The 27,876-nt window shown below is 44.0% G+C and overlaps 1 protein-coding gene across 5 annotated transcripts in view; it reads right to left on the reverse strand.

Moving 5' to 3' along the window:
* Window positions 1-27,876, reverse strand: part of LOC123759111 (procollagen-lysine,2-oxoglutarate 5-dioxygenase 1) — a 75,186-nt gene that overhangs the window by 22,907 nt on the left and 24,403 nt on the right. For 4 of the 5 annotated variants that reach the window (XM_069324971.1, XM_045743975.2, XM_069324972.1 and 1 more), the window contains exons 2-9: window positions 11,035-11,123; window positions 10,504-10,619; window positions 6,566-6,729; window positions 5,452-5,622; window positions 3,477-3,636; window positions 2,877-3,048; window positions 1,852-1,973; window positions 653-754 (exon numbers count right to left, since the gene is read on the reverse strand). In XM_069324971.1, the coding sequence (XP_069181072.1) occupies window positions 653-754; window positions 1,852-1,973; window positions 2,877-3,048; window positions 3,477-3,636; window positions 5,452-5,622; window positions 6,566-6,729; window positions 10,504-10,619; window positions 11,035-11,123 (1,096 nt within the window). Of the gene's footprint in view, window positions 1-652; window positions 755-1,851; window positions 1,974-2,876; window positions 3,049-3,476; window positions 3,637-5,451; window positions 5,623-6,565; window positions 6,730-10,503; window positions 10,620-11,034; window positions 11,124-25,702; window positions 25,929-27,876 lie in introns of those variants that run through there. The other variant, XM_045743971.2, reaches the window with a different exon arrangement.

The raw sequence follows: 27,876 nt of genomic DNA on the forward strand, positions 1-27,876 counted from the left end.
TCTCCGGCACAGAGGCATTTACTCTTTTGGTCTGGGGTGGATGTTTTGATTTTAGTAGATTGTTCACTGTGAACCTGATTCCCTAACTTAGGATTCTCTCCAGTCAAGCTGAGGATGGCAGTTTTCTGCCGAGCTCTTTCTGCCTTTTTTGAAAATAGGGGTGACATTTGCATATTTCCAATCTAGGGGAACCATCAAAACAAGTTTCTTATCTTCCTATATTGTTAAAAACAATACCCTGAGCATTGGAAAATGTCCAAAACATCATGTGACTTATCCCGATGGGGGATGTTTACTGAAGGTCGTACCTAAATACGTCCTGAAGAAAAGTACCTAAAATATCTATAGATATGTGCACTGTTGATTGACCTACTGTACTTAAAGTGATATGCACTTTTCAAGGTATAATTAATTTAAGTATAGCAAAGAATGGAACACTGGAGAAGAAGCTATAAAATAACAGGAGTGTGGAAATAAGTTCCATGAAAACTATTGATTGAGGGATCAAAGTCTAAGTAAATACAACTAAAAAATTGAAAAAGATATTTTGAGATACCTGTAATGAGTTCATATCACGTGAAATTTATATACTCTTCCTTCCTTGCTTTGTCCCATCTCTTCTCAATCTCTTACACATTGTGATTTAATTTACCTGTTCTGCTCAATAAGCAGCTTGAGGATAAATGGATTGTTTAACTGAGCCACAGAGTCAATGACGAAGAGAAACTGGCAGTCGTGCTCTATGCAGTAGTCACTGAAATTGAAATAGGGATTAAGAGCAACCTTAATGGCAATAAAATGTACGATTAAAAATCAATAGTAGGCAAGCCCAGGATATATTAAAAAATAATAATAATAATTCATCGTGTCGGGGAACATGAAGCCAGAGTGTATTCATACACCTTAGGCTTACACTGAGGTCCCCACCACCCAGGTTGAATCACCGACCCTGTCCAGGATGCAACCCCACAACAAGCTGACTAACTCCTGAGTACCTACTTCCTGCTAGGTGAACAGGCCCATTAAGTGAAAGGAAATGTGCCCAACCATTTCTCTGTCCCGCCCGGGATTTGAACCCGGAATTCTCAATTGTACGTTGAGAAAGAACCCGGCTACTACCAGGACCCTTGCCCTGAGAAAAATATTTTTTTCAGAGCAAAAATATGAAAAATGTTTTCAAAAAATAAAAATAAGAATCATAAAACTAAATACTGTATACAGTGGAACATTGAAAATCCAAAAACAATTATGAGAAAGCAATTAACAGATTTACGTTTGTTCTTATTTTAGGGTGGAGATATCAAAATGCAAGTGTAACATTCTGTAACTTTACCTATATTCTGTATATGATATAGTTTTTGTTTTAACATAATTTATAGCCAAAATAACAAATACTGTATACAAATAAATGTTAAAGCAAAGTACAGTAGTATCATTAAGAGCTAAATTTATCTGTACTAGATTTTGAGAGTTTTTCCAGATACTGTATCAGAAAACTTTAGTAATTTTAACTGTTGTAAATTTAATAGTTTCCAGTTAATTACAAGTTCAGATTTTGAATGCTCCAATTTATTGCTCTGGATAAATGTGTCTTCCTTATCACTTGAACATCTTTAATGTTCAAAAATGGTAAAAAATGTTTTGACCATGTAGTACCTCAGTCGATTAAGGCAGCGTCTGGGATGCTCTCGTAAGCAGGTTCGAGTCCTTGTCACGGCCCTTGTGGATTTGTTCATCTTTAATCCAATGGTACTAGTGGCAGTGTGCTCTTATTTAATATAACCCAGTGATTGTTGCGAAGTGTCATGCATAAACCAATTATGCCTTTCTACACAGAGAATGGCAACTTACATGGCGGCATTACGGGCATGCCATTCTTTGATGTTTTCATCGTGCTTTATATACTTCATTGATGCAAACTCCTCACCCACTGCCTCAATGAACCCACTCATCATCTCCTCATGGTACTCCACCTGTTGAGGTAATAATAATAATAGTACTGTAATTCACTTGGCTGTAGTCAAATACTTGATAAATACAAAAAATTAATATAGCCATAAACAAATATAAAATGTTAAATCGGGTAGATCCTGAGAGGCAGGATCTACCGAAATGTTTAAAAACAATGAGATCAATTAAAGTCTAGCTAGAAATATATTACAGATGACATTTTACCTCAAGTAAAACCATCACTTATAATAGAATAATGCCTCTTTCAACATCCTCAAACATGGCATTCAGTGCTTCATCTATAAAAACAATAGCTCCTAGTTAGATTTGTATAGAGTATGTAATAACACGAGTAAGCAACATACAGTACAGCCAACAGGAAGCATGACAGAGGATAACCCATTATCTCCAGTGTACAGTATAATCGTTAACTCGGAACATTTCTCTCTGGCATGCAGATAAAGATCAGATCGTGAAATGAAGTTCTACACTATCTTACAGCATCCAGCAGAAGAAGCCATACAATCAGCCATAACATTTTTAATACATGTAGGTCACCACACAATCACATAAGACTAAAGATTTTTTTTTTTTGTGCTAAAGAACTGTTACAGGAAGTCTTTGAGAATGAGAAAAAATAAACTGCAAATATAAAATACTATAATAGAAATCACAAATAATAATAATCAGAATAAATTATTACAGTACCTGTGCAGAATTTATTCCAATATATTCAAGGATATATGAAGTTTTCTTATTAACTCAAGACAGACCATTCTTAGTGTACAAAACTGAAAATGTAAATGGCAATTTCTTTTGTGATTATCACTGAAAAAATACTGTACTAAATTTGTTAATTTTTAATACACATCAGTGAGCAGTATATTGTATGACTATACAGTATTGAGGAGGGAGACCCAACTTACTGCATTGTGGACAAAGAGGTCAATTTTAGACGAAGGATACAGCAAGTTGTTAATTTTGATCAAAAACTCCTCCAGGAATGGTGTGGGCTTTTCCACAAAGATTGCCATCGTCACCTTCGGGAGCTCCTCCTCTTTCATCTCATCCAGACTCATCATGTCATCCCAGCATGACCTGTCATGTCAGACCAGAATAAAAAACAATAAACGGTATGTACTACAGTATATACATACATACAAAATGTGTGTATATGTAAAATGGTATATATTAGGGCATACTGTTTTAAAATGAGCTTAATGCAAAAAGTTTATAAAAATTTTAAAACAGAGACAGATGAAGAATATTACTGTGTACTAAATTCAAATATGCTCTATTCCACAAAGTTAAAATACACACTGTATAATAAATTACATAATTATTATTTTACCTGTCTTGATTTTGCACATAGCAAGTGATATTATTATTTTTATTACTATTATTATTATTTTTTTTTTATTCAAATACAGTATCATATAAATGATCTATTAGATATCAAAAATGTCTTTAAGGCATGGCTGCTTAGAGCTGTATAAACCATTTTGATTTTAGTAGCTATGCTTTACCTGCACCCATCCTCAGGATTCCAGGAGCGAGCAAGGTAGGATCCCAATGTGTGAAGAACAAGGTTGGTGTGTTCATTACCTCGCACCACCACAGGCACCGTGTTGTACAGGGTGTTTTGTAAATAGGCTTCCTTGCCTGCAAACCTTAGCTCTACATCACCTGCCAGAGGAAAGCATCATAGCCTCAGCATAATATAAAAAGGAGGAGTTCTGTTTTTTCGCACTGTTGCGTTTCAAACTGGGAGAAACTTAAAGCAATTATAGAAGAAAACAGCCCATCCTCCTGTTTTGGTAGTAATAGGAAGGATGAGGACCATAGTACATATACCAACGTACAACGCAATTAGAAAGTAGAAATTGGTACTATTGAATTTGGACAAACTGGAAAATTATTTTCTACATGTGTTGCAAAAACAAATTAAACTAACCTAACCTAACCTAACCGTTCTAGATCTAATACAAGCTATCTGAGGCCTAATATAGTTCATATGTAGCATTCATTAATTTTTTTCCTTGCTACGACACAAAGTAGAATTGTTGTAATACTGAATTTGAGTTGTGTGTTGTGGTGTGTGGTGGTCCCCGGTGGACTCCTGGTCCTCCTCTGCGAGGTTCTGCGGGGCCCTCAGCGGAGCTGCCGGCCTGCTGCAGGAATGGTACTGGGAGTGGCCCTTCGGGTCCTCATCCTCGTGCATAAGCTCGTGCCTCTGGCACCTTACAACCAGCTGCTCCAGAAAGATGGAACTTGACAGCCTAAGGAAGGCAGCTCATCTAGGGGAAGGGAAACCCTGACTTCAAACCTCCGCTGCCTCACGGCCATACCCACTTTTGGGATGGGGTTCAGGAGTGAACCTCGAGGAAAAATCCAAAGCTGGAGCCCCTAAGGCAGTTCGTTGTTGACTTCAACCTCGTTCTGGCAGCTCCTGCGACTGCGCTGGAACCAAGCGTACAGTTTTGACGTTTGCTTTTCCACTGGATAACTTCAGCAATGTGGAGAGGGTGGGACCTGCTGCATGGGGTAACAGCTTCTCCTCCACATCGACCTACCCAAACTTTGCACCCTGGAGAGGACACTTGACAACCAGAGCACACCTCCATAGTCTCTCAAGACTGCAGCATGCCTACTACTACTATGTGTTCTATACTAGGCCTAGGAATTTTAAGTTTATTTTTAGCTTCATTTTTGAGAGACTCTATAAAGCGAAAAGTACAAAGTTCTACTATCTAATTGCTTAGTACCCTGTACATCAATGTTTGTACTATGGTGGTGCACATAGTTACAAAAAATACTATCTAAACAGGAGGATGGGTTGGAATATTTATTTAAGCACAAGGATAGTTATAAAAAAACACGTTGGGGAGATGGGAGAGGGAGGGGAAACGACCGAGGGGCAGGTAAGGGGGGGAAGGGGCAACAATGGAGGGGGTTGGAGAGAGGGGGTGAATTATCAGGGGAAAGTGCCAAGCCATTACGACTATATAGTACAGTATTTGGAATGGGTCAGGATAAGGATTTGGGATGGGACGGAGGGAAGGAATGGTGCCCAACCACTCAGACGGTCGGGGATTGAACACCGACCTGCATGAAGTGAGACTGTCGCTCTACCATCCACCCCCAAGTGGCTGGACATGGATAGGTTGGAAGAAAAAGTAGTTTCAGAGAAGCTGAAAGAAGTACCTGGCTTTTGCCCATTTGCAGGATTTTCCTTTTGGGGGGAAGGGGGAAAGGAGGTTTGTCAAATGGTAAACTACATTACACAAAAAGTCATTCAAGTCATTATGGTACCATATCAGGAATTAACGGTAATATTCATTGTACTGTAGATAATTTCCTAAGATTTTGACTGATTTATAAAAATCAACATGATACCATAAAATACTAGCACTGTTTAGTATTCATAAGGTACAGTAATTTAAGATTTTAAAGTAATTAATATTTAAACAATGAGAGAGCACCTCTCTCACACAGGCCTACCGGTGGCACCATTGAGGTTCTGGAAGAGTGTAGAAAGGTGATCCAGCTTGATGTTGTACTTGTTCCTGGTGGCATCTTTCACATAGATATGGGTCAATAAAAGCTGTAGTGAGGCCTCTTCCGGGGCCTCTGACAGCAGCTTGTGTATGGTTTTTGCACGACCCACAAAACCTAAAAACACACCGCATAAATTAACATCAGTCCATAAGATCTGCAGTACAGTGCTGTGATAAAACTGTAGCAACAAGGTAGAAACTTTAATAATATGGGAGGAGTTTTGGGATTGTGCTTACTTTACAGAGACTGGAGGCCTGTTCAGATGTGCAGATTTTTTATGCATAAGAATTTAGTACCTGTACTGTACTTTAGTTTAGTACTGTTTAGTACTTTAGCTTCTCTGGGGAAACCCCACAGTGGCTCCCTGAGGCATCAGAGAGCTACTGGTGCTCTACAGAAACAGGCATTTCATTACATTCAATACTGGCCTTACTGAAATAAGATTAAATGAATTGAAAATATAAATAAGGAAACCATAAAAGATCAAATAATTAAAGTATTTATGACAGAGTATTTAGTAACACTACAGTATTTGAAAGTGAAGGGCTTTATGTACTGTAGTGTAATACTATAGAATACTGTATAACTTTACTCAGTGTCCTTAACAGAATAGTGTTCTAATCTGCCTTATGCTCTCACATACAGTACAGTAATCACTTATCACATATAGTATCTAGTGTTTATTTGTTTTTTCTAGTGTACATAATTACTTTCCAATTCACATTCAGTGATGTATGCACAACACTTGCTTATGTTAGTGGAAATCAACTGGAGTGTCCCAGGAAAGTGCATAACTCAGCCCATCTAGCAGCTGTACTGTATAAATACTGGCAGATGTTGAGATTGTAAAGAAGCAACCAAGATACTGAAAGGTCAAGATACATGGGAGTTGCAATCATGGGGAGCTCTGAGCATGGGAGGGGAAAGAGTACTATAGACAACCGTGATAGGGAGCATAATATAAGCATGGAAGGGGGGAGAGTACTATAGACAACTGTGATAGGTAGCGTAATATTTTAGTAACATGACACCAGCAAGGAAAACAACAAATACTGACCTCCAGAGTTGAGAAACCTCTTGCCACGCTCCACCCTTGGGAAGCTGCTCTCCAGGGTTTGGTCCGGCCAGCAGAACCCATCAGCGGAGATTAAGATGTCAGCACCAGAACTTTCAAATTCTTCCACAACCCGAACAGGCCCAGCAGAAAATAAGGCATCCTCACTGCACAGGGAAACAAAATGTTAATAGATTCATGGAAGATTAATAGAGGGAATGTAATGACTGTTCAATATTGAAAAAATGGGATTAAGTGAGAGACTGATGAAGAAAATGTCAAAGTTGACAAAAAATGCCAAAGATTGGAGAAATAATGTCCCCCATTCAGTGAATTTTACTTTAGGTCTCATCTAACCAGCAAAGTCTGATACAAAATTATAAAAATATATTAGATGATCTTAGCAATAATTAAACAAGCATACATAACCAGTACACAAGATAACCATCATCATTGTTTTACTTGACTTTGAGCAAGACCCTAACTTGCTCACTTGATAGAAGAGAATTTGAAGCCAAAACAATTGAAAAGCAAACAGGCAGTCAAATCACACTACACTGGCAATGATGCTCCACCCCCAACGTGCTCAATTCCCAATGAATGCTGTTCTCTTAAAGTGGCCTTTTATCAAACACAAAGACAGATGCTCGGCCAGTGATGTACATGTAACCGTATTTGCAAAGGAACATTAGTCACTATTTTCTTTTACAGAATCTGTGTTGTAAGATGCCTAACAAAAGACTGCAATATCACACGTTGCAAATCAACACTTTTATATGCCAGCTTGAGGTAGGGGCAAATAAGAAGAACCTACTAAATTTACCAGAGGCCCAGCATCTCTTGTGGTCATTCAGGAGATAAATATCCGGCCATTTGTCAAGTCTCCCAATTATTTCTAAGGATTATTTAAAGCCAATAATATTTTTTCCCTATCCTGACCTCATCTGTCTAGATAAGATTTGTAGATGATGATTTATAGATGTAGAAAAATTATGAAAAGTTCCTTGACCTATACATAGACAAGAGACTAAACCTCAGTACTGTACCCACATACAACACACAGCCAAGAACATCTCAAAAGCTGTTGGGATACTCTCTAAAATCAGATATTATGTACCCTGTAGTGAGTAGATTATCCCAATAATATACTCGCTCCAAACGAATTAGCCTAATGAGAGAAGCAAAGCTCTTCTTGGTACTAATTATGGAACTCAAACCTTTCCCAACTTCCACATACTATTCCTGTCAACCTCTGGAGAACGGTGAGCTGTTGCTCGAGCATATAAGCAGCAGAGTGGAGAATAATAACTAGTCTACTTTCAAGTATGGTCTAGAACAGACACTTGCGAGATACTATACCGATGTTCAGTGCGCTCAACTCACACCATTGCTCGCCAAAGTATCACCTGCGTACTTCTGTATATTCGACCAAATATATATATTATCTTAGTGTTTGTGTTTATTGTCACCATACTTTACATAACAATAGAACAGTTACATTGGTGACCCTGGAGTGACCAACAAGATGAGAAGAGTATTACCTGTAATTTGGAAAAAAAAAACATAGTTTTACTCTTAACTAATCTCTGGATACATACATAAGTACACAGCAGTTCAAGTAGCGAACACATACCAGCGAATAACTAACAGCATTGTAGCGAGTAAATCTTATACTCGCTCCATTATCTCATTATCTTAATAGCATAACTAATTAGCACTAATTACAGAAGCTACACTCCTTTCCCCAATTACAGGTAATACTCTTCTCATCTTGTTGGAGGGAGTTGAGGTGTAATCACCATATAAGCAAGCGATATGAGGAATAGCAAACAGTACAATTTCCAGTCAAGAATGTAGCACTTGGCATAGGCAGTTCTAATCGTCTACAAGATGCTACAGCTTCGACACAGAACAGGCAACAGACTAGGACCGCATCGAGCTACAATGCTCTCCTACATAGAGCTCCGCGACTCCGGCCACACTCGGCTCTCTGCTCTGCTCCAAGCTCCGTCTCAACGTAGACGGCACTGCTGTATCCAGGGCTACTAAATAAATATGAAACTCACTAAAAACTGTATACAGTATCTAATCTACCCAACAACGTAACATAACCGTACGTTACAACCCTACTCTGCTCTCCTTTTACTATACAGTATTACTTGCTAATCTATTCCTATCTAACGTGCAGTATCTGTGAATGGGGTTCAACAACTGCAGATCACCTCAAGCCATTGTCACCCAGCAAAAATCTGCTTTCAGACCTATAACAAATTCAGTCTTTAGACAACACACAGCCCTCTGTTTAAATCCCTAAACATGCTAAACATACCCTCACTCCACACATCCTCTTGTGCTAGTTACATGTACAAAACCTTATTGCTGAATGCTAATCCTGATCTGAAATTGTTCCTTGATAGACTTTTACATGAATTTACCCAAGGGCCACTAACACTAGTGGCCCTTGGATTGTGGATAAGGGGATAAGGACAGGAAGCCAGCAGAACATTGGTGTTTAAGCATTACATTCTTACAAAGCCACTCACACACATGGGGGGGCTGACGGCTGAGTGGACAGCGCTTGAGATTCGTAGTCCTAGGGTCTGGGGATCGATCCCCGGCGAAGGTGGAAACAAATGGGCAGTTTCTTTCACCCTGATGCATCTGTTCACTTAGCAGTAAATAGGTACCTGAGAGTTACACAGCTGCTATGAGCTGCTCTGTGTGTGTGTGTGTGTAATTACCCAAGTGTAATTACCTAAGTGTAGTTACAGGATGAGAGCTACACTTGTGGTGTCCTGTCTTCCCAGCACTCTTTTGTCATACAACATTTTGAAATTACTGACGGTTTTGGCCTCCACCACCTTCTCACCTAACTTGTTCCAACTGTCTACCACTCTGTTTACAAGAGTGAATTTTCTTATATTTCCCCAGCAGCTTTGTTTCGTTAGTTTAAATCTATGACTTCTTGTTCTTTTAGTTCCAGGTCTCAGGAATTCTTCCCTATCAATTTTATCGATTCCTGTTACCTTTTTGTACGTAGTGATCATATCGCCTCTTTTTCTTCTAACTTCTAGCTTTGACATATTTAATGCCTCTAACCTCGTAGCTCCTGTCCTTCAGTTCTGGGAGCCACTTAGTGGCATGTCTTTGCACCTTTTCCAGTTTGTTGATGTGCTTCTTAAGATATGGGCACCATACAACTGTTGCATATTCCAGCTTTGGTCTACCAAAAGTCATGAACAATTTCTTTAGTATTTCTCCATGCATGTATTTAAAAGCAATTCTGAGGTTAGAAAGTATAGCATAGGCTCCTCCCACAATGTTCTTAATGTGGTCCTCAGGTGAAAATTTTCTGTCTAGAACCACTCCTAGATCTCTCTCTTTATCAGAAATCTTTAAAGATTTCTCACATAATTTATAGGTTGTGTGAGGTCTATGTTCTAATATTCCACAATCCATAACATGCCATTTATTCACATTAAATTCCATTTGCCAAGTGGGGCTCCATATACTTATTTTGTTCGTAAGAGTGAATTAGAGTGAGAGAGTGAATTAGAGTGAGTGAGTGATTGAGTGAGTGTAACCCAATGTAACCACTTGGACTGGATGGTAGAGCGACGGTTTCGCTTCATGCAGGTCGGCGTTCAATCCCCGACCATCCAATTGGCTGAGTACCATTCCTTCCCCCGTCCCATCCCAAATCCTTATCCTGACCTCTTCCCAGTACTATATAGTCGTAACAGCTTGGCGCTTTCCCCTGATAATTCCTTTCCTTTCATAACCCAATGTGCCTTCTTGTAAGTATATAAATAACTAAATAAATAAATAGATTTCCATGAATGAAGTCTATTTACTGGACAAATAACTGTGCTATGATAAAAAAAAATTGTTTTATTATTGTATCAGTTCTTAACAGTAATTTACAGATGCAGTATTCTAACCTTTCTGTGTAGAGCACAATCTTCTTGTCATCTTCACCAAGGGCTTCAAACTCGGCCTTCAGTAATTCAAGGTGTCGCTTATCGTTAAATTCAGACTCCTGCCCCTCATCCAAGACCTGTCATGGAGGAACCTACAGTAATGCTCAATTTCTAATAAATACTGTACAGTATATGAACTATAAAGTACAATATATTTCTTGTCAAATATGAAATAGGATACAGGCAGTGATCCAAGTACTATACGTGTACAGAACAACTTAATTCTCAATTATTTTTTAAACTGAACCACAGAAGATTGCTTAAATGTAGATAACAGTTTATTGCCTTAATTACCTTGATATGAAAATCAAACTGAACTGCAAGTTGTAATCCTTAAATGAAAAGACCTCATCCTGTGGGTTTTCTTATTTGACCTTATTTGCATGAACTGTCTTTACTTAACCTTGCATGCATAACATATAATCAACTATATTTGTGCCATTCTTAGCCTTACCTAACTGCTTGGCTTAACTGTTCTTGACTTGAACTTACCTTGACTTTGTATCCATAAACATTGGCTGATCTGAGAAACCTCTTGTGGGCATCGCCACCTTGCCGCTTTGTCGTCAGCACCAGCAGACCTGCGGATGAAGATAGGAAATTAAGTTGAAGGAAGGTTATCAGAATGCTGGGTCCTCTCTATGAAGACAGGAGAATCGGAGCAGGAATCTAATTATGGTGAGCAGGTAAGGGCTAGGTGGGGGGGGGGGGGAGAAGAGATAGGAGCAAAGAGGAAGGGATGAAAGAGGGACAGAGAAAAGGTGACGTGAGGGCTTAAAGGGCTAACTAGGTCAAGAGTCGGAGGGAATGAAGATATGGATCCCGGTAATACAGTTGGGTTCGTTCTCAACGTACAATCGAGAATTTCGGGTTCGAATCCCGAAACAAAAATGGTTGGGCACATTTCCTTTCACCTATTGATCTTGATCACCAAGCAGTGAGTAGGTACCCAGGGGTTAGTCAGCTTGTGGGGATGCTTCCTGGGCGGGGTCAGTAATTCGACCCTGGGGGGAGGGGGGGGGGACCTCGATAAAAGCCAAACGTGTATGAATATACTCTGGCTTCCTGTCCCCCGACACTGAACAATACAATTATTAGTACAAGTTAGGCATATATGAGACCCTCCCCAGGATGCAACCCTACAATATGACTAACTCCTGGATACCTATTTACTGCTTGGTGAATAGGGGCATGAGGTGGTAGGAAACACACCCAACTAGTTCAGTCCTACCCGGGATTCGAACCCAAAATTCTCGATTGTGAGCAGAGAACGAACCCGACTGTACTACCAGGACTTTACCTAGATGATATGAATATATGAATTAAAGGTATGATATGAAAATATGAATTATACATTATAATAGTTATTTAATATATAATAGTTTGCGGCTTATTTTTGCCAACAATGTCCATCCCCAACCGTGAACTTGACCCTGATAGCGTAAGTACTCTAGTGGGGGAGTGGAGGGAGGGGGAGGAATAACAGGAATTCTTCGCTCCATAAACCGGTTACCCCACCTCCCCATCCTCCCCATGATTGTGGGTCAGCTGGCCACCCTCCTGCTGGGTCCTGCCCCTGTTGTTTTTGGCCGCAGGCGCATCGCGCCTTTGTATAATTAAGAGGCGTGGAGATGGGGGGTGGATGGAAGGAAGAGATGGGGGGGGGGGGAAATGGGCAGGGAAAATATGAGTGGTGGAGGGGAAGGGAGATATGGCTGGTGGAGGGAAGGGAGATATGGCTGGTGGAGGGAAGGGAGGTATGGCTGGTGGAGGGAAGGGAGATATGGCTGGTGGAGGGAAGGGAGATATGGCTGGTGGAGGGAAGGGAGATATGGCTGGTGGAGGGAAGGGAGGTATGGCTGGTGGAGGGAAGGGAGATATGGCTGGTGGAGGGAAGGGAGATATGGCTGGTGGAGGGAAGGGAGATATGGCTGGTGGAGGGAAGGGAGATATGGCTGGTGGAGGGAAGGGAGATATGGCTGGTGGAGGGAAGGGAGATATGGCTGGTGGAGGGAAGGGAGATATGGCTGGTGGAGGGAAGGGAGATATGGCTGGTGGAGGGAAGGGAGATATGGCTGGTGGAGGGAAGGGAGATATGGCTGGTGGAGGGAAGGGAGATATGGCTGGTGGAGGGAAGGAAGATATGGCTGGTGGAGGGAAGGGAGATATGGCTGGTGGAGGGAAGGGAGATATGGCTGGTGGAGGGAAGGGAGATATGGCTGGTGGAGGGAAGGGAGATATGGCTGGTGGAGGGAAGGGAGATATGGCTGGTGGAGGGAAGGGAGATATGGCTGGTGGAGGGAAGGGAGATATGGCTGGTGGAGGGAAGGGAGATATGGCTGGTGGAGGGAAGGGAGATATGGCTGGTGGAGGGAAGGGAGATATGGCTGGTGGAGGGAAGGGAGATATGGCTGGTGGAGGGAAGGGAGATATGGCTGGTGGAGGGAAGGGAGATATGGCTGGTGGAGGGAAGGGAGGTATGGCTGGTGGAGGGAAGGGAGATATGGCTGGTGGAGGGAAGGGAGATATGGCTGGTGGAGGGAAGGGAGATATGGCTGGTGGAGGGAAGGGAGATATGGCTGGTGGAGGGAAGGGAGATATGGCTGGTGGAGGGAAGGGAGGTATGGCTGGTGGAGGGAAGGGAGATATGGCTGGTGGAGGGAAGGGAGATATGGCTGGTGGAGGGAAGGGAGATATGGCTGGTGGAGGGAAGGGAGATATGGCTGGTGGAGGGAAGGGAGATATGGCTGGTGGAGGGAAGGGAGATATGGCTGGTGGAGGGAAGGGAGATATGGCTGGTGGAGGGAAGGGAGGTATGGCTGGTGGAGGGAAGGGAGATATGGCTGGTGGAGGGAAGGGAGGTATGGCTGGTGGAGGGAAGGGAGATATGGCTGGTGGAGGGAAGGGAGGTATGGCTGGTGGAGGGAAGGGAGATATGGCTGGTGGAGGGAAGGGAGGTATGGCTGGTGGAGGGAAGGGAGATATGGCTGGTGGAGGGAAGGGAGGTATGGCTGGTGGAGGGAAGGGAGATATGGCTGGTGGAGGGAAGGGAGGTATGGCTGGTGGAGGGAAGGGAGGTATGGCTGGTGGAGGGAAGGGAGATATGGCTGGTGGAGGGAAGGGAGGTATGGCTGGTGGAGGGAAGGGAGATATGGCTGGTAAAGGGAAGGGAGATATGGCTGGTGGAGGGAAGGGAGGTATGGCTGGTGGAGGGAAGGGAGATATGGCTGGTGGAGGGAAGGGAGGTATGGCTGGTGGAGGGAAGGGAGATATGGCTGGTAAAGGGAAGGGAGATATGGCTGGTGGAGGGAAGGGAGGTATGGCTGGTGGAGGGAAGGGAGATATGGCTGGTGGAGGGAAGGGAGGTATGGCTGGTGGAGGGAAGGGAGATATGGCTGGTAAAGGGAAGGGAGATATGGCTGGTGGAGGGAAGGGAGGTATGGCTGGTGGAGGGAAGGGAGATATGGCTGGTGGAGGGAAGGGAGGTATGGCTGGTGGAGGGAAGGGAGGTATGGCTGGTGGAGGGAAGGGAGATATGGCTGGTAAAGGGAAGGGAGGTATGGCTGGTGGAGGGAAGGGAGATATGGCTGGTGGAGGGAAGGGAGATATGGCTGGTGGAGGGAAGGGAGATATGGCTGGTGGAGGGAAGGGAGATATGGCTGGTAAAGGGAAGGGAGATATGGCTGGTGGAGGGAAGGGAGGTATGGCTGGTGGAGGGAAGGGAGATATGGCTGGTAAAGGGAAGGGAGATATGGCTGGTGGAGGGAAGGGAGGTATGGCTGGTGGAGGGAAGGGAGATATGGCTGGTGGAGGGAAGGGAGATATGGCTGGTGGAGGGAAGGGAGGTATGGCTGGTGGAGGGAAGGGAGATATGGCTGGTGGAGGGAAGGGAGATATGGCTGGTGGAGGGAAGGGAGATATGGCTGGTGGAGGGAAGGGAGATATGGCTGGTGGAGGGAAGGGAGGTATGGCTGGTGGAGGGAAGGGAGATATGGCTGGTGGAGGGAAGGGAGATATGGCTGGTGGAGGGAAGGGAGGTATGGCTGGTGGAGGGAAGGGAGATATGGCTGGTGGAGGGAAGGGAGATATGGCTGGTGGAGGGAAGGGAGATATGGCTGGTGGAGGGAAGGGAGGTATGGCTGGTGGAGGGAAGGGAGGTATGGCTGGTGGAGGGAAGGGAGATATGGCTGGTGGAGGGAAGGGAGATATGGCTGGTGGAGGGAAGGGAGGTATGGCTGGTGGAGGGAAGGGAGATATGGCTGGTGGAGGGAAGGGAGATATGGCTGGTGGAGGGAAGGGAGATATGGCTGGTAAAGGGAAGGGAGATATGGCTGGTGGAGGGAAGGGAGATATGGCTGGTGGAGGGAAGGGAGATATGGCTGGTGGAGGGAAGGGAGGTATGGCTGGTGGAGGGAAGGGAGATATGGCTGGTGGAGGGAAGGGAGATATGGCTGGTGGAGGGAAGGGAGATATGGCTGGTAAAGGGAAGGGAGATATGGCTGGTGGAGGGAAGGAATATGGCTGGTGGAGGGAAGGGAGATATGGCTGGTGGAGGGAAGGGAGATATGGCTGGTAAAGGGAAGGGAGATATGGCTGGTGGAGGGAAGGGAGATATGGCTGGTGGAGGGAAGGGAGATATGGCTGGTGGAGGGAAGGGAGGTATGGCTGGTGGAGGGAAGGGAGATATGGCTGGTGGAGGGAAGGGAGATATGGCTGGTGGAGGGAAGGGAGATATGGCTGGTGGAGGGAAGGGAGATATGGCTGGTGGAGTAATTCTCAAAAATATTAATCTTAGAAAAAAATAAAATTTATATAATCTAATACACTACTGAGGTTAGGTTCGGGGGCGCGCGGTTGTCCTACATTATTAAACTAATATGGGCCAACATGAATGGCTTATATATTAGATAGGGATACCCAGCTGCATGTGGAGTGCCTCCTGTCATGTACGCGTTATTGAAAGCCAGGGTTGGTAATAAAGCCACCACCAAACATCAAACGAACTATGATGGGGTTCAGTTCCTGAACTGATTCTGTGCCTCTGTAACCCTTTCCACCACAGCCCACGGGATGGGTATAGGGTGCATAATAAATAAATTAAAAAAAAAAAAGTCGGTTCATAACCGAAAAGGTCCACTGAGAGTTTTGGCCAAATTTCCTTTCACCCAAAGCCTATATTCACCCATAGCAGTGTGATCTTATTATAATTCAGAGACCTGTAATAGAAGAGGTAGAAACAGCCTAAACTACGCCTTTTAGCATGTATTTGTATTATCTCAAATTTAATTGACCTTATGAGTTAAATATATATAATTGTTGTTGGTTGCATCTTGGGGAAGGTCAGGCGGGGACCTCCATGAGCCAAAACAGTGGAGCAACAATGGGAAGTGAGGAATGATGGGAGGTAAGGGATGTTCCTGAGGGAGTAGGGGATGGTTGGGAGTAAGACCTTTTGTGCCCTCTGTAATGCTTTTGCGCTACCGCTCACAGGATGAGTATGGGGTGCACAATAAACTAGCGGCCTTCGGCGGCAACAGTCAAAAGCCCTACACAAGGCGTCCTTCCCTCCACCATCCCCAAGGCCACCAGAGCTACCTGAACCCTGGTAACAAGAACGAAAGAATTTCTACCTGCGAGATTTATGTAGGCTATCTATATTATCTTTAATCTGGGGGATGGAATTTGTTACCTGAGTGAAAGAAAAAACTAGGGCCGTATTGCTCATGATGGAGTCGTCTTTTTAATAACTTTAAGTGTTGTGTCGGGGGACAGGCAGCCAGTTTATATATACAATAAATGTTTGGCTGCAACCCGTTCTCGCAAATTTAATAAGTCAATATTGACTTATTAACTACGTGCATAGGTGATATTCTAAACATAATAGATACCCTTAAAAAGATTCATAGAAAACACTGACCTTACCTAACCTTGTTAGTATCTTAAGATAAGCATTTTATTGCTTCGTAATTACAATTATTACTTAACCTATACCTATTATAGGTTAGGTAATAATTGTAATTACGAAGCAATAAGATGCTTATCTTAAGATACTAACAAGGTTAGGTAAGGTCGGTGTTTTCTATGAATCTTTTTAAGGGTATCTATTATGTTAAGTATGTCACCTATGCACATATTTAATAAGTCAATATTGACTTATTAAATTGACTTATTAAAATTAACTTATTAAACTGGCTTATATCAAGGTCACCCCAAGATGCAACACCACAATAAGCTGAGTTAACTTCTGGGTACCTATTCACTGCTAGGTGGACAGGGGCATTACGTGATAGGAAACGCGCCCAACCATTTCTGGCCTGCCTCCCTTGTGAAACTTCCGGGAATCAACGGCCCTGCGGCCCGGTCTCCGACCAGGCCTTCCCTGCCCGGTCTCCGACTAGGCCTTCCCTGCCCGGGATTCGAACCCAGAATTTCGATTGAGTCGAGAACGCACCCGACTGTACTACAGTAGTCCAATAGTACCTTTGCTATCTTGAGGTTATCTTGAGATGATTTCGGGGCTTTAGTGTCCCCGCGGCCCGGTCCTCGACCAGGCCTCCACCCCCAGGAAGCAGCCCGTGACAGCTGACTAACACCCAGGTACCTATTTTACTGCTAGGTAACAGTGACATAGGGTGAAAGAAACTCTGCCCATTGTTTCTCGCCGGCGCCTGGGATCGCACCCGGAACCACAGGATCACAAGTCCAGCGTGCTGTCCGCTCGGCCGACCGGCTTGCTATAGTCATGCTGGGCTTAGTGCTATCTTGTGATAAATACTTTTGTTTACATGTTTATCCCTACACGTAGAGGGCAGAGGGTTCCTGAGCTCTTGTTTACAAACTACAGTTAAGCGCCCTCTCCCTCACCGCCGTCTGCTACTTGGGGCCTCACAGCTGAGTGGACAGAGCTCGGGATTCGTAGTCCTAAGGTTTCGGGTTCGATCCCGGTTTCTTTCACCCTGATGCACCTGTTCACCTAGCAGTAAATAGGTACCTGGGAGTTAAACAGCTGCTACGGGCTGCTTCCTGGGGATGTGTAAGAAAAAGTAGGCCTGGTCGAGGACCGGGCCGCGGGGACGCTAAGCCCCCAAAAAGATAACCTATTATTATTATTATTATTATTATTATTATTATTATTATTATTATTATTATTATTATTATTATTATTATGTACCGTAACGTTAACTACAGTACCGCCATTAGATGAGTAAAGTACTGAAGCTATGCAACGGGCTCGAACTCTCACCCTTTGGACTCCCCAGGCACACGCGCCACCCATTGAACCATTCAGAGATACATCGCGTTCTTGTCATTTCATTGTGCCTTGTAATTAGACCTTTATATCCCTTGTAATCGTGACACAAATTTGAGGTCAATTAAAACTTAAGTAATTTACCAGACATGTAAATGGTTTACCTTATAGAACATTGTTATCCAGTTCCTAAAAGCCATCACGTGTGTCTGAAACCGTGTGTGAATTAAGCCACACTAACGAAAAGTGTGAGTAGATTGCTGATGTATATTCACAACAACCCAGCGGGTTTTCTTCCTATTGGGGAGTGTTGTACATGCTGCTATAGCGGTGTGTCTACTCACAGGATGAGTGGCGTTGCCTAATAAACTCGCCCCTCGGGGCAAAATTAATTAAATTATTAATTTTAAACCATGCCGGATGCCTGGCCAGAGACCGGGCCCCTGGGCCACTGATCCCCAGAAGGTTCAACAGGTTGGTAGTAGGAGAGGTGACCTCTGAGAGTCTCAACCGATCAAGTGGAAGGCCTGAGTGATTAGCTCTCAGCCAATGAGAGGTAATCACTAGGCAGAAAGGGGGTGGGTGAGGAGGTTATCTTGAGATGCTTTCGGGGCTTTGTTTTTAGTGTCCCCGCGGCCCGGTCCTTGACCAGGCCTCCACCCCCAGGAAGCAACAAAATCTGAGACAATTTGGGCTCAAGAGATTAAAAATTCGTCCCCCTGGAGGGAAGGGACGGAAACTATCAGGAGAAAGTGTCAAGTCATTATGACTATATAGCACTGGGAAGGGATCAGGATAAGTATTTGGGATGGGACAGGGGGAAGGAATGGTGCCCAACCACTTGGACGGTTGGGGATTGAACGCCGATCTGCATGATGCGAGACCGTCGCTCTACCGCCCCCCCCCCCTCTTCAACCAGCCGGGAAGACTATGTAGCACCATCACCACTGCACAAAATCTCACTGACCCTGAGGTAACTGGAACACCACCACTACAGACCCTTATCAAAGACATGCCACAAATCTTCAAGCACCACATAAGACATCTCTAATAGAGAATGATGATGAAGAAGAGGAACGAGTCCTGGAACCCAAAGTGAGCTTCAGTACTAACCCCACACACACACTGTCAACACCACAGGCTTACACACACAAACCCAAGACGCAGGAAAAACCTCAAAACACAATCGAATTCTTTTCGACAAGCAAGACCCATATAGGTAACCGAAAGACCTTTCGAGAGAGAGTAAATTCTCGACAAATAAAATTCCAACACGACTAAGCCAACAGTAAGAGTGAGGTCTACAACCACATAATGTCACACACACGTTCACCACAACCTCTGCCCCCCATGGATACGCCTCGAGCCAAAGAAATCCACCAGGTGGAACAGACCAACACGTCGCAACTGGTCCTTAAAAATAATACAACACAATGTATTAAGCAGGACTCAGCACAGACCAATGGAACTCAGCAACTTATACAGAGACACAGACTCGGATATAATACTCATTAACAGCCATGGGAAAAAAGTAAGGAGAGAAGATCAAGATATTCATTACAACACGTACCAGGTCAACAATGCTGCTTTTTCAGCTGTTTTCATTTCTTGTTTTCATTCTACTCTTTATGCTCAATTAGTATTAAGCTTGTCATTTATTTTTTTCATGCCCGAAACGCTTTGCGTAATAGTGGCTTTAGGCATTGTATGTACTAGCTCTACCTATAAGTCAACCAATCTTTGTAAAAATTTCTTGTATGTATGTACCTTACCTAAATAAACATTTTATTTTATTTTATTTTATTTTATTTTATTTTTATTTTTATTTATTTAACAGAGATGACCAGACCAACGACGGACCAACAATTGTTGTCAGGAGAAATTTATCACAAAATTCTAGAGCATTTTCAGGATAACTTCCTGCCAATTAAACTCCAAATGGCAACAGGTACAATCTTTATTAGAACGTGCTACTAACCACCAAGACGACGATACCTTCCCCTGGCCAACATCAACTCTCCAGAAGGAACAAACCTGCCTACTTCTTGGGACATGTGAGCACAAAACACAGGACTCTGGGACATGGGAGAAACAATCAGGCAGGAAAAGCCATCCCCAATATGATGAGAAGCGGACATCTAACCCCATCTGGGCCCCAGACTTCTCAACTTAGGTTAGACAAAGACTACAGAGGGAACTACACAATGAACTGCAAGATCTATGCAAAACAATACACCGAAAATGGGATGACCTGATAAGCTAAATTTAAGTCGACTGTAGAAACCCAGGAAAGTTTTAGGAAAAAAGGAAAAACCCTGATGGGAAGTTCATACGATGAAACACTTACATCAAAGACACATCATGAAACAAACTAAGATGACAGAACAAGAACTGATGAAGATTAAGCCACCCAAGAGTGTAACACCACTCTATTGTAACACCACCCTAAAATGTACCACTATAATGGAACACCACTATAATCATGTACACACTACTTATCCTGAGTAACACTTCCTCATCGGTTGCACTTGGTAACACTGTTATGGGCTGACATATGATGATTACACCGGGACTACAAAGTACACTGCCAACAAGGAAATGCTAACACAGGATGAAATACGCTGCCACCATCTGCCTTGGACCATTGAGACTATATCAAGCAACGAGGCAAGAAACATTGCTTGACTTGGAGAGTACTTTCTATGACTGTCATTAATTATGGGACGGTTGTCAGCCACTATATCCAAAAGGCTAAGAGGATTCAACAATTGACACAGACGGGAAATTTAACGAGTTTATTGAGACCAAAATTATGTCAATCACTACTTATAAATGCTACACTAACACTGGCAAAAAGTTAAGAAATTTGGACATGGAACAAAAACTCAGAGATCACACACATTACCTTAAGCTATCTCTCTCCCGGGCTGAGATGTTCTTCACAGCCCCGCTTTCGATCCCGGTGTACCGCCCTCTGCCCTTCCTATGTTCCTACAGGCCCTCTATATACAACCCCCCACAGGGGGGAGGGGGAGATCTGCTGTTGCTACCCACCAAAAGTGTACAAACACTCAAGAAATATTTCAAAAAGCTTGTTTGACATTCACCCTACACTCTTCAAGAGAGGAGTTATTAATTACATGTGACTGACCTCTGACCTGGCCAAAAGGGGAAGATCCAGGGATGTTTACACATAAGAATCTGGAGTCTAATTTCCTTGCATGAAATATTACATACTTGAAACTATGCTGACTAAGACTAACCCAGGAATTTATAATCAATATACAAGATAAACCGGAGGTCATCTGGGCTGACCTCTTGGAGAAGGCTTCCCTGGGTGTGAACTCTAAGAGGGGGAGGTCCTGGGTGTTACAAGAGGTGGCACGGGCATGAATAGCCCGTAAGTGGAAGAATATTTTTTTGAGTGAATGTATATTGTTTGCTGAGGTCGCATTTAAATCGTCAGGCTGTTATCGCGGGGAGGATACTGTTTGACAGTATCTATGAGGGTGTCCAGCTGCTGGATACCTTCTTTGACCGGTCCGTCTAATTACCACAAGCTACCACAAACTACACAAACTTCAGAAAGCTTCCTGGCAATACGTTAGTAATGAATAAATATGATATATTTACTCATTATAATGTTGGTGCTGAATGTACAACACGAAAAAACATAATTTTAATCTGAAAAAGTATCTTTTTATAAAGAAATTAGACGAAAATAAAAAGCTGGTGACGCCAAATCAAGTCGACGATCCAAGCTTCGGTTAGGTTAGGTTAGGTTTGGTTAAGTTAGGTTAGGTTAGGTTAGGTTAGGTTAGGTTAGGTTAGGATAGGTTAGGATAGGTTAGGTTAGGTTAGGTCAGCCTAACTTAATATATCATATTTATTCATTACTAACGTATTGCCAGGAAGCTTTCTGAAGTTTGTGTAGTTTGTGGTAGCTTGTGGTAATTAGACGGACCCTCTTTGACCAGAAGAGTGACAGTGTTTTTGAGTGAAGTGTGCCAAGAGTGGCAGTATTTTTGATGGCTTCAGGGTGGTTACTGCAAGATTCGGGGACTCTACAAGTTCTTCTAAGGTCGTTGGTTTCTACACATTCCAGGAGATAGTGAAGTAGTGGCTTTTCTGTGACTGTTAGTGGTCCACCGCCGCTCACACTAATGTACAGGAACCGCACAGGAGCCCAGAAGGGGGGATAGAGGAGATGGGAGGGGAGTAACGGGGTGGGGGGATAGAGGTGGTGAGAGGGGGCAGGGTCGGGCGAGGAGACATCAGTCGTCCACTGACCCACTTACTCCACACACCAGCGCTATGCTCCACCCTCCAACACTGCTATATTCTCCCTCACCTTCAGTCCAAAATCACAACTCCACCGGCTCCAAAGATTAAACCCTTATAAACTTTATGCCCAAGCTATCTACGATTTATTAGCCTTATTAAAACTCCTGTATTTGTGCCGATTTATAAATAAATATACAAATAAATACAAGCACCAGCAACTCAAGTCTGATCAAACACGGAGAGCTAATTTAGGGAAGTGGACAAGATTTCCTCGCCAGGAGCCCGATACCGCATCCATTCCCTCATGTTGCAGTAAATTAAAGAATTTACAAATCTTTCAGTTGCTTAGTGATGCATGTATAGTTATTCCCAAGGCTTCCAGCGGGGGTTGAAGAAGCCAGAGAAGCGAGCGAGACACGGAGGCCAGACGACTCTCCAACATTCCGCGCGTAGAAAACGTTGGCAGTGTTGGCGGGAACAGTTTCCTGCCTTCATTTACCGTTTTCTCTTCTTTTGTGGGTAATTTTCACTTGGGTTTCCTATTCTCCGTTTCTATTTCTCTCTTTCTTTCGTTTTTCTCCTTTCGTGAGTTTCCTGTAGAGAAACCGCCTGTGAACACCGTGACGTCACAGGTTTTTAACGGGACTGAGAAAGCTGATAGGATCCGAAACCTGTGGCGAAGATCATTATATTGTGACACATATTGTCTCTTATTATCGTTAGGTTAGGTTGGATTGGGTTAAATTTGCTAAAGAGTAGTGATGACGTAGAGTGTTGCATATCGCTTTGCGTAATAGTGGCTTTAGGCATTGTATGTACTAGCTCCTATCTATAAAGCCAACAAACTTTGTAAAATCTCTTTATGTATGTACCTTTGCCTAAATAAAAATTATTATTATTATTATTATTTCTCAGGTCTTAGACCCTCTAGAAAGTGACTTCCTGGTAGCCCCCAGCCGTTTGGCCTTCACCCTGGACACCCAGGAATGGTGGTGGTGGTGGTGGTGGTGGAGAGAATGAGGCTGGGATGGTGAGTGGTGGTGGAGAGAATGAGGTTGGGATGGTGAGAAGTGGTAGACAGTGAGGGAGAAGTGTTTAGTCGGAGAGCTTGAAAGTCAGAGTTCTGTTTTATCCATCATACGAACACCCACACCCACCCCACTCTGTGACGCTTTCTCCCTCCCTCTCTCCCACACCCCATCCTCCCTCATCTCTCTCTCTCTCTCTCTCTCTCTCTCTCTCTCTCTCTCTTATATTGTTAAATCATAAATGCTAACTACATCACAGGCTAAGACAGCTTTCCGTTCTAAGTTCACTGATACCTGGTTGATACCTGGTTGATGGGGTTCTGGGAGTTCTTCTACTCCCCAAGCCCGGCCCGAGGCCAGGCTTGACTTGCGAGTTTGGTCCACCAGGCTGTTGCTTGGAGCGGCCCGCAGGCCCACATACCCACCACAGCCCGGTTGGTCCGGCACTCCTTGAAGGAAACAATCTAGTTTCCTCTTGAAGATGTCCACGGTTGTTCCTGTAATATTTCTGATGCTCGCTGGGAGGACGTTGAATAACCGTGGACCTCTGATGTTCATAGTGTTCTCTGATTGTGCCCATGGCACTGTCGTACAAGGAGTGGTTCTAAGGGGTGATTCTGTGTGTGTGTGGGGGGGGCTGACCTAGCTATAGGAATGACCTGTCATGCAGGTCACCAACTGACCAGCCACTCGATCGTTTGACCTTGCACTTGGGCCATAGTGTGGCACTATAGCAAGCTTCAAGACAGTGCCAAGGAGGGGAAAACCGGAGCCTGAGAAGTAGAAAGTCAGGGGAAAGAGAAAGTACCGTGTGAAATCAGGGCACTCCCGAGGGCCAAAAAAAAGGGGGTGGCTGGAGGGGTGACTTCCAAAATGGGAAGTTGAAAGAGTTCATATTTTTAGCACCCTATTTGCATACAATTTGCTATACCCATTTATCCGTTTGTGTAAGTCAATCACGTCCCCGTCACTCTCTATCTGTCTAAAGAATGCACATAACGTTTCCTGCATATCTGTACATAAAGAACGCTTCCAATGTCATAGATCAACGTTGTTATCCTTCTGTAGACACGTTCAAGATGGCAGGATAAAGATGAAGAATAACAGCTGGATATTGGGATTCATCCCAGTAACCAATTACCTCTATCTTAACCATTATTAGACTAATTTTAGGCTCTATATCCCTATAAATACAATCATCTCCGAGGACAACATCAGGTGGGGAGCCTGTCTGGGACAGGTACATCTGTCACATGACGACGCAGGAAGCCAGAGGACAGTTCAGCGTGGACAGGAACCTCGCGGACAGCAGAGATCAGGTTCTTTAGGAAGACCTCCTTCATCTTTCACGTATTCAAGAGTGGTCCATTTCAACAATGTTGGGCTAATGCCTGGTGACATCTCTATTATAATGTTCAGGGTTCAGAACCTTACAGTTGTCACCATTAAACTATAGCTACTAATGTTCGGTGCATCTTTGTTTTCTTTGGTTTTTGTAAGTCATTGGTGAAAGTCGATAATCAAGAGGTGAAAGCTGGTGAAGTCGGTGGCTGTTGAATCTCCTGGTCGGTCCTTCCCGTCTCTGTTTGTCTGTCTGTCTGTCTGTCTGTCTGTCTGTCTGTCTGTCTGTCTGTCTGTCTGTCTGTCTGTCTGTCTGTCTCTCTCTCTCTCTCTCTCTCTCTCTCTCTCTCTCTCTCTCTCTCTCTCTCTCTCTCTCTCTCTCTCTCTCTCTCTCTCTCTCTCTCTCTCTCATATTAAAGTGTGTAACTGCCTTATCAAGACTGTAACTTGCTCGGCTAAATTTATTTGGGAGTTTCAGTTGCTGAACCCATTATGTACCTCTGTAACTATTCCACTTCCGCCCATAGGATGGGTATAGGGGGACACAATAAACTAACAAAATCATTCAGCTGGGATGGGATAGGATGGACAAATGAGTAAATTGGTTGTGTATAGTGTGGTTGTTTGTAGTGTAGTGTGCTCATCTAATTGTGCTTGCGGGGGTTGAGCTTTGGCTCTTTGGTCCCGCCTCTCAACTGCCAATCAACTGATGTACAGGTTCCCGAGCCTACTGGGCTCTATCATATCTACACTTGAAACTGTGTATGAAGTCAGCCTCCACCACATCACTGCCTAATGCATTCCATCTGTGTGTGTGTGTGTGTGTGTGTGTGTATGTACTCACCTAGTTGTGTTTGCGGGGGTTGAGCTCTGGCTCTTTGGTCCCGCCTCTCAACCGTCAATCAACAGGTATGTGTGCGTGTGCGTGTGTGTGTGTGTGTGTGTGTGTGTGTGTGTGTGTGTGTGTGTGTGTGTGTGTGTGTGTGTGTGTGTGTGTGTGTAGTGTGGTTGTGTGGCTGTACTGTCGTGTACATGGGAGTGTAATGTCAGTGGGAGGCAGCATGTAGGGATGCTGCCTCCCACTGTAGACACTACAGTGGGAGGGATTATCCACAGACAACAACAACACTTAATAACAAACAACTGATATATACAAGCTAAACAAAAAACAAACAAGTCCCCCTCCCCCCCCACCAACAACACAGAGAGTCCGTCAAACGGCACAAACAAAGATAAAGTGTCATATAGTGGCACTTACCGCTCTCCGCCTGGCCGCCAGTGCCAGCATCTTCCCCTGCTGTCACTCCATCCCCAAACACACACACAAACACCCCCAACAACACACACACTCCCGTCGCCAGAGACATGGCCCTCGTGCCAACCCTTCCTGGGCACCGGTGTCACAGACAGACACAGAGACACTAGGAGCCCCAGCACACACACAGACACACACACACACGTCCGACGCTGACGGACGCCGGGATACAAGTAACAGAAGTTACTCAAGTGCGACTTGGCACCTCCTCCAGCTGTTGAAGCAACCAACCTCCTCCTTCCTCTTCAGGCCGATGGTGGATGGCCACTTTTCCCTTCTCTATGTTTGTTGATGTCCGTGTGCTGGGAGAGTTAGGATTTCGTGGATGGTTCATAAATATTGAGTTCATATAAAACCACGTTGATAAATGTAAACGAAATATTCAAGTTACAACATTCAAATGGTTAAAAAGAAACAGGTTCATTAATTCATACCTGGCAACTCACCCCTGCCTCGGGACATACTATCAAAACACTGTTCGATTTCTGTTATATACTGTCTGTATATACTGTATATTTATTTATATATTTATTTATTTATTTATTTATTATTTATATTCAAGAAGGTACAGTGGGATTGTGAGAATACATAGCATAGTATTTACAATCTTGTAAAGCCACTAGTACGCGCAGCGTTTCGGGCAGGTCCTTATTCTAACAGATATCGTACCTAATAGCCAGAATCACACTACTTGGCCTAGTATGCAAGCTCGATTTGCCTAACAGGCAGAGTGATTTTCGTTATTCTTCAAATATTTCTTTTCAAATTCGCTTAATCCAGTTAATACTATTATATTATATTAGAAACATTAATTACTGACTAGGTTAGGTTAGGTTACGTTACGTTAGGTTTGATAAAAATGTTAGTTTGAACTCAAATCACAAAAAACGTTAATCATATATAATATAATAGAGAATTCTTTATCATTCCATGATATATAAAATTTAAAAAATATAATTTCAGGAAAACTCGGCTTGTTAGGCAACGTCATTACGTCAACATACGTATGATGGTCCGTATAGTTACAATAGGTACTCATCAGTCATCAACGCCACTCATCCTGTGAGTGGACACACCGCCATAGTGACAGTATTGGGCAGCGCCACTCATCCTGTGAGTGGACACACCGCCATAGTGACAGTATTGGGCAGCGCCACTCATCCTGTGAGTGGACACACCGCCATAGTGACAGTATTGGGCAGCGCCACTCATCCTGTGAGTGGACACACCGCCATAGTGACAGTATTGGGCAGCGCCACTCATCCTGTGAGTGGACACACCGCCATAGTGACAGTATTGGGCAGCGCCACTCATCCTGTGAGTGGACACACCGCCATAGTGACAGTATTGGACAGCGCCACTCATCCTGTGAGTGGACACACCGCCATAGTGACAGTATTAGGCAGCGCCACTCATCCTGTGAGTGGACACACCGCCATAGTGACAGTATTGGGCAGCGCCACTCATCCTGTGAGTGGACACACCCCCATAGTGACAGTATTAGGCAGCGCCACTCATCCTGTGAGTGGACACACCGCCATAGTGACAGTATTGGGCAGCGCCACTCATCCTGTGAGTGGACACACCGCCATAGTGACAGTATTGGGCAGCGTCACTCATCCTGTGAGTGGACACACCGCCATAGTGACAGTATTGGGCAGCGTCACTCATCCTGTGAGTGAACACACCTCCATAGTGACAGTATTGGGCAGCGTCACTCATCCTGTGAGTGGACACACCGCCATAGTGACAGTATTGGGCAGCGTCACTCATCCTGTGAGTGGACACACCTCCATAGTGACAGTATTGGGCAGCGTCACTCATCCTGTGAGTGGACACACCTCCATAGTGACAGTATTGGGCAGCGCCACTCATCCTGTGAGTGGACACACCGCCATAGTGACAGTATTGGGCAGCGTCACTCATCCTGTGAGTGGACACACCTCCATAGTGACAGTATTGGGCAGCGTCACTCATCCTGTGAGTGGACACACCGCCATAGTGACAGTATTGGGCAGCGTCACTCATCCTGTGAGTAAAGACACCGCCATAGCAGCATGTACAACACTCCCCAATAGGAAGAAAACCCAACTGGGTTGTTCATCCTGTCACTTGTA

The sequence above is a fragment of the Procambarus clarkii genome, chromosome 15, assembly GCF_040958095.1.
Source record: "Procambarus clarkii isolate CNS0578487 chromosome 15, FALCON_Pclarkii_2.0, whole genome shotgun sequence".
Taxonomy (NCBI): Eukaryota; Metazoa; Arthropoda; class Malacostraca; order Decapoda; family Cambaridae; genus Procambarus; species Procambarus clarkii.